The following is a 14,402-nucleotide window of genomic DNA, read 5'->3' on the forward strand; positions in this document are numbered from 1 at the left end:
GAGGGTGAGGGCGAAGGCGGGACGGTACCTGGGAGGCAGAGGTGAAGTCCATGTACTGGCGGCACTGTTCACAGTGGTGAAAGGTGTTATAGGCTGCATATTTGGTCAGCATTATGGACACAGTTTCCCGTTTCCTGGGCTCTTCAACTTTGGATTCCTTTATCACTTCTGTGTATAAAGGGGCAAAAAGCCATCCCATGAGATAACATGTTTTCCCTATGCCTGGAAAGAAAAGTCCCCTTTCCCCCAAAATGACTTTTCCATGTATTCTGTAATTTATGCCCTAAGAAACAGATATGAAAATTTAAAAAATGATATGCATAAGACTGAAAGAAAAGCGAGATGGAGTTAGTGTCCCCTTGACCTGGAAAGGAGGTGAACTTGGCTCTGATTGCACTGACCTTGTTTGACCCCTGCCAGCTTCTCAGTATACACCAGGCTCATCAAAGTGTACTTGGGGTCATGCACACTGACATCAAAAGGCATTTTACTGAAGCTCTCGATGTCAGGCCAGGGCTCTCCCTCTGACTGGCTCACTTCACTGCTTTCACTGTGATCTAGGACAAGAAGGAAGTGTGCAGAGCAGGTGACTGGCCTTCCTCTTCCACATGTGTCAGAGAGAAAGGCTTTTATGGGACATAGAGCCCAGATGGGTGGACAAAGGCATTTCTGAAAAATGAGCTCCCCTATCCCAGTAGAGGAGGCAGAATTGTTCACACCCGTGCTGACAGGAACATTTGCCCTCACTGGCCCCCAGCATTCGTCTCTGCAGACCCAATTCACAAACTCTGGCATCTGTAAGATAACCTAGTCTCCACCAGGCCAAATTTCCTTAAAAGTTTCATTTTGGATGATCTTATTTCTGTCTTGAGATTTTTAGCTGTGGGGTATTAATATACGGACACCCAAGAGATTTCAGGATGCACCGAGCAAAATTCCCAATGTCTTCCGCACATTAGAATCAGCTGAGGAGCTAGCAAAAATTCCCACACTCAGGCCACACATCCCAGAAATAGTTCAGTCAGAATGTCTGATGCCCAGAAACTAGTCATATTGTTTAAGGCTCCTCAGAGTGTTCCAATATGCAGTCACAGCTGAGAGCCAGTAGACCTGGGTGTGAATCCTGGCCCTGCCCCCTGACAATGTCACACCTTCAGGCACTGTACTTAACCCTGAGTCCCCAGATTATTGTAAGCTTTAATGCAGCCTCAACCACCTGGGATCAAATGATCCTCCCACCTCAGCCTCTTGAGTAGCTGGGACTACAGGCATGTGCCACCATGCCCAGCTAACGTTTTTGTAGAGACAGGGTCTTACTGTATTGTCTAGGCTGGTCTTGAACTGCTGGGCTCAAGCAATCCTCCTGCCTCAGCCTCCCAAAGTGCTGGGATTGCAGGTGTGAGCCACCATACCAGACCCTTTTTTTTTTCTTTTCTTTTCTTTTCTTTGGGAGACAGGGTCTCACTCTGTCACTCAGGCTAGAATGCAGTGACACAATTTAAGCTCACTGCAACCTTGAATTCCTGGGCTCAAGGAATCCTCCCACTGCAGCTTCCGGAGTAGCTAGGATTGCAGGCGTGTACCATCACACTTGGGTAGAGTTTTAAATTCTTTTGTGAGAGATGGGGTCTCTCTGCTGCCCAGGCTGATCTCAAACTTCTGGCCTCGAGCCATCCTCCCACCTTGGCCTCCCAAAGCATAGAGATTACAGGTGTGAATCACTCTGCCCAGCCAGAGATGGTACATTTAAAGTGCCAAGACAGGCTGGACATGGTGGCTCACGCCTGTAATCCCAGAACTTTGAGAGGCCAAGGCAGGCAAATCATTTGAGGTCAGGAATTCGAGACCAGCCTGGCCAACATGGTGGAACCCCGTGTCTACCAAAAATACCAAAATTGGCTGGGCATAGTGGCACGTGCCTATAATCCCAGCTACTTGGGAGGCTGAGGCAGGAGAATCACTTGAACCCCAGAGGTGGAGGTTGCAGTGAGTTGAGATCGTGCCACTGCACTCCAGCCTGGGTGACAGAGTAAGAGTCTATCTCAAAAAATAAATAAATAAATAAAATAAAGGGCTTTGACAGTTGCAGGCACACAGGTGGTGTCTAATAGATATTTTTTATTATTGGCCAGGTGCAGTGGCTCACACCTGTAATCCCAGTACTTTAGGAGGCCAAGGCAAGGGGATCACCTAAGGCTAGGAGTTCGAGACCAGTCTGGCCAAAGTGGTGAAACCCTGTCTCTACTAAAAATACAAAAAATTAGCTGGGCCTGGTGGTGCACGCCTTTAATCCCAGCTACTTGGGAGGCTGAGGCAGGAGAATTGCCTGAACCCAAGAAGCAGAGGTTGCAGTGAGCCGAGATCATGCCAGTGCACTCCAGCCTGGGTGACAAAGCGAGACTCCATCTCAATAATAATAATAATAATAATAATAATAATAATAAAGTGCCAAGACAGTTGCAGGCACACAGCTGGTGTCTAACATTACATACACACACACACACACACACACACACACACACACACACACACACACACACACATATATATATATTTTTTTTTAGATGGAGTCTTGCTCTGTCACCCAGGCTGGAGTGTGGTGGCACGATCTTGGCTCACTGCAAGCTCCACCTCCCGGGTTCACGCTATTCTCCTGCCTCAGCCTCCTGAGTAGCTGGGACTACAGGCGCCTGCCACCACACCCAGCTAATTTTTTTGTATTTTTAGTAGAGACGGGGTTTCACTGTGTTAGCCAGGATGATCTCCATCTCCTGACCTCGTGATCCGCCTGCCTTGGCCTCCCAAAGTGCTGGGATTACAGGTTTGAACTACTGCGCCTGGCCGAGATTATATTTTTTATTAGTGGCCAGGTGCAGTGGCTCACACCTGTAATCTCAGCACTTTGGGAGGCCAAGGTGGGTGAATCACATGAGGTCAGAGTTTGAGACCAGCCTGGCAAACATGGTGAAACCTCATCTCTACTAAAAATACAAAAATCAGCCGGGCATGGTGGCGTGAGCCTGTAATCACAGCTACACAGAAGGCTGAGGCAGGAGAATTGCTTGAACCCAGGAGGCAGAGGTTGCAGTGAGCTGAGATCACACCACTGCACTCCAGCCTGGACGACAGAAACTCCATCTTAAAATATATATATATATATATATATATATATATATGTGTGTGTGTATATATATATAAAATATAAATAATAAAATGTATAAGATAAAAAAGTAGCTTAAGACAACTTTCAAAGGGAGAAAAGAAACTTTCCAAAAAAGGCTAAAGATTGCAGGTACAGCTAATATCTTTTAACACATATACTACATTTATTTTTATATCCTTGAACTGAAGTCTGCACTTTGAAGCCTAGTTTGTAAAAGATGTCATTGTGCCTCTTGAGAGCACCGTCGCATTAACCTGCACTAAAATGAGGGAGAAGGAAGAAAGGCAAACAGTGTTTCTTACTACAAAGGTCAGATGAGCTGTAACAGACTCGCAGCTCACCAACACAGAGCAAGAGTCAAGATCACTGTAGCATGATCTGAGGGAAAGAATCAAAGGCATCACTCTGTTGTGGTGCCAGGGAGCCTGGCGGGAAAGCTGGCAGGAAGGGCAGGCCTCGACTCCCGGTCTGCTTGGCTCTGGCTTTGCCCTTCTGGCTCAGCTCTTTCCGGGGGCCTTGGGGTGTGGGGTGTTTTGAGGCCAACCTCGTGGGCCCGGCAATCTGGTGCAGCTTAGCTGGGGAAAAAAACAAGGAGATGTAGATGGGAAGATGAATTCACGTGTGTGTGTCTAAAATCATGGATGTGAATTGATGAGAAATGACAACAGACCTGAAGCCATAAAAAAATGGTTAACTATGGCTTTTACCTACTCTTACTCGGCACTAAACTAATTTCTTGGGCTGGTCATGGAACAGGTTCACCTATTTAGGTAAAACAAGTGAGGTGAGATCTCCAAGAGCTAATTTGGTAGACGATGCCAAGGGCTTTCCCTATTCCAGACTCATCTTTGAGAGGCTTGAGAAGAACTTCCAGCTGGTTGCTTCTACTTCTCCCCACAGTTTGATGCCAGCACAGTCAAACTGGTTGGAGATGTGAAGCCACAGTTTTGAACCACACTGTTGTTCTTCTTTTCTTTTTTTTTGAGACAGAGTCTCTGTCATCCCGGCTGGAGTGTAGTGGTGTGATCTCAACTCACTGCAAACTCCGCCTCCTGGGTTCAAACAATTCTGTGCCTCAGCCTCCCAAGTAGCTGGGATTACAGGCACACACCATCACGCCCGGCTAATTTTTGTATTTATAGTAGAGACGGGGTTTCACCATGTTGGTCTCGAACTCCTGACCTCAGGTGATCCGCCCGCCTCGGCCTCCCAAAGTGCTGGGATTACAGGCGTGAGCCACCGCGCCATGCCCAGCCGAGCCACACTGCTCTTAGCTGCAGAGTGGAGTCATCTCCCTGGTGCCAGCTGGGGAAGACAGCTGGAGTGGTCTTGGTATGCCCACTGGCTCCCACAGCCTGATCAAGCACCTGCCCCTGTGTCTTAGTGCAGATGTTTTGTTCATGGTGCCAGCGTTCAGTTCTACACATAAGAAGTTTTCGTCTCATTATAGTAATCCCATGCCTTCACTCAGAGCCTATGGGTAAAATATAAGACATACTCTGACCAATCAACAAAGGACTAGTATCCAGAATATAAATATGCCCTGGATCCTTAAGCAGTTGAATACTACAACTGGAATTTTACAACAGTTAACCATCTAGGCAATTAATCTACCTAAAAAGCCTTTATAAAATGCTTTTTTTTTTTTTTTTTTTTGCACCCATAAGAATGAGTTCATGTCCTTTGCAGGGACATGGATGAAGCTGGAAATCATCATCCTCAGCAAACTAACACAGGAACAGAAAACCAAACACCACATGTTCTCGCTTATAAGTGGGAGTTGAACAATGAGAACACATGGACACAGGATGGGAACATACACACACACACACACACACACACACACACACACACACACACGATGGGTGAGGGGTAAGGGAAGGGAGAGCATTAGGACAAATACCTAATGCATGCGGGGCTTAAAACCTAGATGACGGGTTGCTAGGTGCAGCAAACCACCATGGCACACGTATACAGCTATGTAACCTGCACGTTCAGCACATGTATCCCAGAACTTAAATTTTAAAAAAAGCCAAAAACCAAAATGCCTTTTTGCCCAGCACCTTGCAGGACATTGTAGAGAGGACGCCAAAAGTAAAATACACCATCCCTGACCTCAATGAGCTAAAAAAGGCTACAGTTTACTCAGAACTATTTGCCGGACACATTCTTTTTTTCTTTTCTTTTTTTTTTTTTTTGAGACAAAGTCTCACTCCATCACCTAGGATGGAGTGTAGTGACATGATCTTGGCTCACTGCAACCCACCTGGTGGGTTCAAGTGATTCTCCTGCCTTAGCCTCCTGAGTAGCTGGAATTACAGGTGTGCACCACCATGCTTGGCTAATTTTTGTATCTTCAGTAGAGATGGGGTTTCACCATGTTGCCCAGGCTGGTCTTGAACTCCTGATCTCAGGTGATCTGCCCGCCTTGGCCTCCCAAAGTGCTGAGATTACCGGCGTGAGCCACCATGCCTGGCCTTGGGCACATTATCTTTAGCCAACCATAACTGCAGGTTAGGTACTGTAGAAATCCCAGAAGCCAAAAGCAAGTTCCTGGGATTTGCGGTTCAATGTCTTTGTCTCTTGCCCCTCTGCCCAGTCCTTGGGCTCAGCACTCACCGGTGTTGATCTCCTCCTCGTCATACACATCCACCTCCAGGAGCCTGATGAGCATGCGGAAGAGGATCCTGAGGAACTGTAAATAGGAGCCCGTCTTTCCCACCTAACGGGAAGATTTTTAATTGGGGAGGAGTGGAGGTGGGGAAGAGAGGGGAGGAAAAGAGAAAAGAGATTTCACACCTTGGCTTTGCAGTCTCCTGCCTGAGAGGCCTGAATGAGGTCCTCATTGCTCTGTCACACCTGCTCCACCCCCAAGAGGTTCTCTGGCTTCTACTTCTTGGGGAAGACGTGCCAACCCCAGCCTAAGAAACGGCCCAGGCTAGCTTGGCCCTACCTGTGGGGGCCCTGTCAGCAGAAGCCGCCGGGGGTGGAAGTTTCGGGTGCCAGAGGTCGGGTCCGGCTGGTTGCTGTAGTCGGCGTGGTGCTGCCGGGCCGAGGTCCACTGCCTGTAGTAGAGGGACTGCTCCTCGCTGCTCATGTCCTTGTTCAGGAGCGGCCGCAGGGAACTCACCCAGGCCACGTCGGCGTGGGGCAGCAGGGATGAGGAGGATGGCAGCTTGCCACTCTTCTGGGAGCCTAGGAGGCTGTAGGCCGCTTTGGATAGGATCACCACTGGTGGCAGGGCTGCATGCGGGCCCCGGCAGCCTCTGATGGGCTGTCCCTGCCATGGGAGGGTCCTGGGTCCTGAGGACGATGATGGCGGCTTGGAGGTGGTGCTGCTCGCCATCTGGGGGCCCAGGGAGTCGCACTCCTGCTTCAGAGTCTCCCCGGCTCCGGCTCCAGCTGAGCTGGCAGAGACCCCTTCATCCAGGCCCAGACTAGTGGCTGGGCTCTGGAAGCTGGGGGTCAGGGACTGCTTCTGGGACTTGTCAGCTGTGCTGGAAGAGCTCACTCCATTCTCCATGATGGAACCTGTTGAGAGAACAGACAACCCACCCCACAGCAGCACTGTTACTGATCGAAGGTGCGCGCTCAGGCTCCTGGCAGCTCTGGGAAGGACGCAAAGGCCGGGAAAGCAGTGGACACTGGGCTCGGCTCTATGGCTGCAGAATGAGCAAGAAATCTTCCCTTTGCTGCTCTGCACGCTGCTCCGTGTTGCTTCCTTGCCCTGGCTTCTCAGTGGGTTTGGCCAATGGGAGTCACCAGCAGGAGATGGGGTGCTTCTTCCCTGGCTTCCCCCTGCATGGTCACCAGGGGTGGACCACCTTTCTCCACTGTGGGCTGTGGCAGGTCTGGAGAGATGCTCCCGCCCCTCCCTGCGTCAGGCCCACGGTGGCCAGGGCTCCCTGGGGTTAACCGCCCCCCAGCACAGCACACCTCTTGTTCCTTTTCCAAGTTCTGTTCACACCTTAGTAAACAGTCCCACTACTAAAGGCTCCTCAAATGACCTGGTTTGGGTCTGCCCTCTGATTCCTCCCAACACAGGCTCCACATTCAAGTCTTGTCCTGGTAGCACTGGCTTCCTTCCAGGGGCTGAGGGCCTCCTGCCTCTGGCTTCAGATCAGCTCCCTGGACTGCAGCCCCTTCCACGGACTCCCAAGCTAGGGTGGGGGATGCCTTCGCGCGAAGCGGGTGTAGACACACACGGCTCCAAGGCCGGTGGCTTTTCCCTAAAGCAGCCCCACGCATTTGGCCAGCTCCTTTCAAGTGTGTGTGTCCTCCTGATAGACCAGCCACTCTTTGGTTTCAAGACAAACCAAAAGCTCAACTGAAGGCCCTATCTGAGCTCGTCTTGTTGCTGCCCAGACATGGAGGTCGAATCCCAACCTTGGGAGATCCTGAATGAACAGCCATCAATAAGACATGATTAAAACCCGCCCCTTCACTGGCTCGGCTGCCTGTGTCTCTCCGCCTTGGGGGAGAGCTTGCCTTCCCCCCACAGCACTGTGCGTTCTGGGCAGCGAACCTCCCGGTCACCCTCCGAGTCAGCCGTGGCTGGGGTCCCAGTGCTCCGTGTCGTGAGCATGGTCTGTAGGGAGGGACACAGTAGCCAAGGGCAAACACCTTTGTGAGTTCAGCAGAGCAAGGCCAAGGAAGCACTCACTTTGTGGGGCAGCTCCTCAAGTGAGGGAGAGGAAGGAGTGGGATGGAAGAACCACAGGAAGGAAGTACAGGCTGCGCTCCTCCTCCTCATGCTGGTATCCAAAAGCTTCCAGATATTATTCCCCACCCCCCTTCTGTGAACCTTTGCTATCCTTCAAACCCCTTAACTCTATTCTGAAACTGCTCTCAGAGAGAAAATTGGGGAGCCTGTTGCAGTGGGGTTGAGGCAGGTAGAGTGGTCCACACGGTCAGCCCTAACCCCCGGCTGGGGGAGCAGCCGCGCGTGCGTGGGAGCAGGGCAGCTCCAGCTCCTCCAGGCTGAGGGTCACTATCAACAGCAAACCCTACAGACCCCTCCTCTTCCATTCCTGCCCAGAGCCATCCAACAGCTGCTGCCAGAATGGACAGGAAGTCCGGTGCTGCTTTTGGACAAAATTGTGTGTTCGCATATCAGAGTGATGGATCTCAATGATAGTTCAAAAAAAGGGTGAGGGGCTGGGCACGGTGGCTCATGTCTGTAATCCCAGCACTTTGGGAGGCTGAGGCGGGTGGATCACCTCAGGTCAGGGGTTTGAGACCAGCCTGGCCAATATGGTGAAACCTCATCTCTAGTAAAAATACAAAAGTTAGCTGGGCGTGGTGGTGGGCGCCTGTAATCCCAGCTACTCAGGAGGCTGAGGCAGGAGAATCGCTTGAACCCAGGAGGCGGAGGTTGCAGTGAGCCGAGATTGTGCCACTGCACTCTAGCCTGGGCGACAAGAAACTCTGTCCCCCACACACAAAAAAGGGGAGGCTAAGGGGAGAAGGAGGGGAAGTGTGTTTCATTTTTAATCTCAGATTTCTCTGTACTTTGTTACATTTTTTCCTTTCCTTTTCTTTCTCTTTTTATTCTTTTTTTTTTCTTTTTTTGACAGACGTTTCCTCTTGTTGCCCAGAATGGAGTGCAGTGGTGCAATCTTGGCTCACTGCAACCTCCATCTCCTGGGTTCAAGCGATTCTCCTGCCTCAGCCTCCAGGGTAGCTGGGATTACAGGCGTGAGCCACCATGCCCAGCTAACTGTATTTTTAGTAGAGACAGGGTTTCACCATGTTGGCCAGGCTGGTCTCGAACTCCTGACCTCAGGTGAGCCACCTGCCTTGGCCTCCCAAAGTGCTAGGATTACAGGCCCACTGCTCCTGGCTGACATTTTCCATGTTTTCTGCATTAAGCTTTATTACTTTCATAATCAGAAAAAATGGAAAGAGTGCTACATTTGCTGTAATACAATTTATCCGAAGAAAGTTCATGCCAGGCACTGCCACAGACCTGCAGTAATGCTGCAAGACAGGGGCCGGCAGGCTGCAGGGTGGGCCTTCACATCCACGCTGGCCCCACAGGAGCCCTCACCATACAATGCTTGCTGTTAACTGTTTAGAAAAGCCATTCATTCACTCATTCGTTCATTCATTCACATTCAAGGAAACATTTTGTGTCAGGTACTAAGCCATTTAGCACAAACTTACAGCTTCAGGACCTGGAAGAAAAACAGAGCCTTTGTGCAAATATGAGACGCATAATAACCATGAGACGATTAAGGGTAGAAAAGACTAGGGAAAATGGTACAGGCTAGGGTTGATAAAGTTGTTTTTAGCCTGTTAGCAAGCTCTTCCTTAAATGTTTACCCAGAAAAGTATTTTGTGGCTGTTCAACAGTCATGTTTTCCAAGCATCACCCCCCTGGAGCTGGGTCTGGAGAGGATGCCAGTCCCGAAGGCTCCTCTGAAGGCTGTCGGAGTGTCAATAAATGCCTCTGCCTTCCACATTCCTACACACCTCCTGACTCACGTCTCTCGCGCCATGAAAGAGAAAAGAAAGTACTGACCCGAGGTCCCTGTGACGGCGCTGCTGTTGCTCTGGGGCCGCTCCAGGTCAATGAGCAGCTCATCGGAGTCGTTCTCACTGACAGCAGCTCTCTCCTGCTCCTTCCCGCTGAGGTCCAGGGCAACAGTGGGTCCCCGGATGACCTCTTTAGAGACATAGCAGCATGCCAGACCCACCTCCTGCTCCAAGGCCGTACGAGTTAAATAGCTTGAGTCAATTAACCGGAGGTCACAGTACTTCAAAGACCTGAACAAAAGTAATTGTGGTGTTGGTGAGTCCATCTGGCCAAGCACGCAATGTGTATGTGTGCCTGGTGATCTGGATGCAGCACACAGCAGTTAAAATCCCAGGTTTCAGTGCCAGGTGAGCCTTGACCGAAACCTCAGCTCTGCCACCTCCCAGCTGTTATGACCTTCATTTCTCTGTGCTTCATTTTCTTCGAATATAAAAAGAGTGGATAGTAGTGTCGGGCGCATATGGTGGCTGTAAGGACTGAATACATGTGAGGCATTCAGGGTGCTGCCTGACACGCACAGTGAGCATTCAACTAATGCTTTTATTGTTGTTGCCCTCTAGTCTACGGAGTCTCGATCCTTGAGGGGCGCAGGAATAGCAGATTAACAAAGACAAAGCACTTTATTAAAAAAAAAAAATCCTGCTTTTCCTCCCTGCCTCTCTGACATTTCTCAAATGTGGCTATCGCCTGTTCCCAACATTACTGGATGCTCTCTGGAAAGCTAAAAAAAAGAATAAAAGAAGGTTGTATGGCTGTATTTCTTATATCCCTGCATAAAACAATCCTCTTCTCATTACCTGACAAACAAACGAAATGATTGGGCGATCAGCCAAGTTTTAATCATCAGTTCAGCTGGGCAACTGATGAAAACTGGAATTAATATTGAAATTGTACCTGGGAAAGGTCTCTCCAAGAGGATCTTTGCCAGTTAATATCACAATACAAGGCAGACCGTCTAAATCTTGGTATGTCCGAGGGATCCACTCTTCTGGTTCACTTCCTCTCCAACTCTATAGCAAGAGACGCGTATGTTAAAATTAAAACTCTCATTTAAGTTTCCACCTTTTGTACAGGTTTCTAAGTCCAGATTTTAGACATACCGTGCTTTAAAATGACTCCACTAAGTGTTTACATATGTGTATGTATGTGTATTTTGATTGCTACTACATCGCATATACAAGGCACTTCTGCAGGAAGGAGGGCTGTAGTTTTTATCTCAGCAGGATAAAACGGGAGATGCTGGTATACCTCAGGCCAAAAACACATACAATGTGAAATATCCCACTAGTGATGGAAACCTTACAGAAATCCTGGCTAAACTGCCTGAATCAAGGCACTTAAATATACTTTCTTCACATATTGGAGAAATTCTTGGGATTGGAAGACTGAAAAAGTTTCAGTTGTGAATGACTCAGAAAAGAATCTCAGAATTCCATTAAAACAGACATTTCACCAAGAAAGTAATGAAAACAATGAACCACTCTTGATAGTTATTTTCCCTCCTTCTTGCTTTACTGGTTTTTAAAATAACTAACAAGCAATTATTGGCTTAGGGCCTTGAAACAATCTCTCTCAAGAAGACTAAAAATATAACCAGACCTGGATTGAGAAGAAAACAACAAAATGAAACTGCCCCTCATTTGGAGGACTAATGTAAATTGCTCATGGTTTCTCAAATAATAAGTATCAATTTTTCATATAAACACACATATAAGTAGACACATGTATCTTTAATAAATGGAACACCAATCTTGAAAACATGAATATATCAATGAAAAGTAATCCCACCAATTTGAAAAATATTCAAAAGTAAAATGACCTTACCGATGTGTCTATTTTAGAACAGAAAGAAAAATGACCATCTCTTAAGTAGATAAGGTGGTTTCTACTAGTTTTCATTAAGTATGTAGCATGTACCTATCCTTTTTATTACCTTTCTAGCAGGAGTTATTATAAGCAATGAACGGACATTTCTGATAATGCTTTAGGGGAAAAGACTAAGAAGCAAAGTGTTAAGTAATGCATACAATTTTTTTTTTTTTGAGACGGAGTCTTGCTCTGTTGCCCAGGCTGGAGTACCGTGGACAGGTGTGAGCCGCTACACCTGGCCAGTAAAGCATACAATTTTATTTTAAAATAGACTGGTACTTCCTTTACTAAGCACAAAATGGGATAGAAAGAAAGTCACCAGGCAAAAGATAATAGGGTTTGACTGATGATTTGTTGATGCCTATAAAAGGCTCAATAAAGAAAAGCCAGTCTTTAGTAATAAACATTCCCACAATCACTTCAAATAAAATTTCTATAATTTGTAAAACTGGAAGAAGCTTAACCATTCTTAGGCTTTTACTTGTTGTCCAGTCTTTTATTATATATGTGCATACTAAGGGGAAATAGGGAACCTACGTAACTGTTTACAAGTTTCAGAGACTTCCCGTCTTTTAGAAAAATCAGTGTGTCAAGAAGATTTTTTTAATGCTAGAAGAAAAATGCTCTATAAAAATTTAATTTTCCATACCATTTCATGTCAAGGGGAACCGTAACATTGCGTCATTTAAAGCAAACCATTCTGGAACAGAAATCACTTTACCGATCGCCTTCACACTGGACGCACGGTATCCCTGACACTGGGCTTCTCCCTGAATGTGTTTTATCTCCCAGAACCATCTCCATATAGGTCACGGCTTTACCAGGAAGAGGTCAGGTTATATTGATGGAATAACAGTTAAAATGTTTTACTGTAGGAGGACTTTTTTTTTTTTTTTTTTTTTTTTGAGACAAGGTCTCACTGTCACCCAGGCTGGAGTGCAATGGTGCAATCTTGGCTCATGGCGACCTCCGCCTCTCCAGTTCAAGCAATTCTCCTGCCTCAGCCTCCTGAGTAGCTGTGATTACAGATGCCCGCCACCGCACCTGGCTAATTTTTGTATTTTTAGTAGAGATGGGGTTTTGCCATGTTGGCCAAGCTGGTCTTGAACTTCTGACCTCAAGCGATCTGCCCGCCTCAGTCTCCCAAAGTGCTGGGATTATAGGCAAGAGCTACTGCTTCTGGTCTATATGAGGATATTTATTTTCAGAAGATTAGTAGTCAAATCTCACTTTTACTCTTGACCAACCACAGCTAGCCAAACCCACTATAAAGTGCTTTTCCATCACATTGCTACTTCTGATGACTGATGGCTGCAGTTCTACTGTGCATCAATCAGGCCCACAAGATGATTTTATTGCAGAAGCACTTAACATAAAAGATGGGGTGATCATTGAGTTCAAGGATAATATGAGGCTTAAGACCAAGGACATCTAATGAAAGCTTCACCTGCCTTCTGGAGGAACTGGCTTAAACTCTATCCTTCCAAAGGGGTCATCATCAGTATAAGTTAACCACAATCCATAACAGGATAATTAGGGGTAAGCACAAAAATAAGATCACATAATAGAAGTAGTGTTGGATTTCACCAAAAAGTAGAGATAGCAGGCACAATCTTGCCATCCTGAAAATGGTGAAGGAGTTTGGTAACTTACAAATAAATGAGTGAACCAGAATCTACTTGACAATTCAGTCTTGCTTAGGATGTGAACATCCCAACATGATCTCATATTTTTACTCCCACACAAATACAGAGTGTAAAAAGGACTGATGTGATCCAGCGAATTTGAGAATTTGGGACTTGTTTATTTTTATATATTTTTAAGAGACAGGGTCTCACTATGTTGCACAGGCCGGAGTGCAGTGGTGGGATCATAGTTCACCGCAGCCTCAAATTCCTGGGCTCAAGCAGTCCTCCTGCCTCAGGCTCCCAAGTAGCTGGGACTACAGACATGAGCCATCACAACAGCCAGAATATAGGACTCTCTTATGCTTACTTGTTGCCTGGCAGCTACTCATACCAATTGAGAAAGTAACACTGCCTTGAGAAGTAACAACTTTAGGCCCCCTTCGTTTAGGGCACAGGGATCCTCAACTAATCGCCCTTTGAAAGCCCTGCAGGTGATTCTGATGAGCTAGCAGCCAGATGAAGAACCTCAGGCCTTGACTGTGGTTTTCCAACAGTGGTCCAGAGGGGTAAATTATTTAGGACAGACTGATTTATACTGACTTAGTGACTGGCCCTTCTGAACACATGACTGAAGACTCTGTAAGTAGCTTCACTTAATCAGTGTCAGCAGAGCCCAGGAGAAGACCCAGCAGCCTCACGTGCATTTAGGTAATCTCTGGCAACAGGTGTGGGAGACTCAGCGTGGTGCTGCTGATTGTCCACCTTTCCAAATTCTTCATCATTAGCAACATTCAAATGCTCTCAAGCCCGTAATTCATGTCTCCATGAATTATACTGTAAGAAGCGTTTCTGGAGTTTTGTTATTCATCCTAGGAATTCCACTGTAATGTAGTCTATGACTATAACATAAAATTGTGAATGTGTATATATGAAACATAAATGTTACAACTTCTAAATATAGGAGTTTCTATTTTTTGGACAATTTTATTTGTTCCAGTTGCTTATCAAGCTAATACAAGATATTTTGTCTGCATTTTGGATTATTTAATTTAGGTTAGCTAACTGAACACAAGAAGATTTACATCTCCAGAACAATTTTTGAACACTAAATAAATATCCCCAAATTAGAACTCTGAGAGATTAGACAGCCCAATTCTCTCATTTTGCAGATGGGAAACCGCAGCCCAGGGTGAAAATGCAAATT

The 14,402-nt window shown here is 47.0% G+C and overlaps 2 protein-coding genes across 9 annotated transcripts in view; both read right to left on the reverse strand.

The window, feature by feature from the left end:
* SNRPD1 (small nuclear ribonucleoprotein D1 polypeptide) overlaps nucleotides 1–14,402 on the reverse strand; it is a 340,677-nt gene that overhangs the window by 125,124 nt on the left and 201,151 nt on the right. The window lies entirely within an intron of this gene.
* GREB1L (GREB1 like retinoic acid receptor coactivator) overlaps nucleotides 1–14,402 on the reverse strand; it is a 296,873-nt gene that overhangs the window by 18,288 nt on the left and 264,183 nt on the right. For all 7 annotated transcript variants that reach the window (XM_050767628.1, XM_050767624.1, XM_050767625.1 and 4 more), the window contains 6 exons: nucleotides 10,596–10,711; nucleotides 9,687–9,931; nucleotides 6,117–6,694; nucleotides 5,783–5,885; nucleotides 402–557; nucleotides 29–168 (listed from right to left, as the gene is read on the reverse strand). In XM_050767628.1, the coding sequence (XP_050623585.1) occupies nucleotides 29–168; nucleotides 402–557; nucleotides 5,783–5,885; nucleotides 6,117–6,694; nucleotides 9,687–9,931; nucleotides 10,596–10,711 (1,338 nt within the window). The remainder of the gene's footprint in view (nucleotides 1–28; nucleotides 169–401; nucleotides 558–5,782; nucleotides 5,886–6,116; nucleotides 6,695–9,686; nucleotides 9,932–10,595; nucleotides 10,712–14,402) is intronic.

This window comes from Macaca thibetana, chromosome 18, assembly GCF_024542745.1.
Source record: "Macaca thibetana thibetana isolate TM-01 chromosome 18, ASM2454274v1, whole genome shotgun sequence".
Lineage (NCBI taxonomy): Eukaryota > Metazoa > Chordata > Mammalia > Primates > Cercopithecidae > Macaca > Macaca thibetana.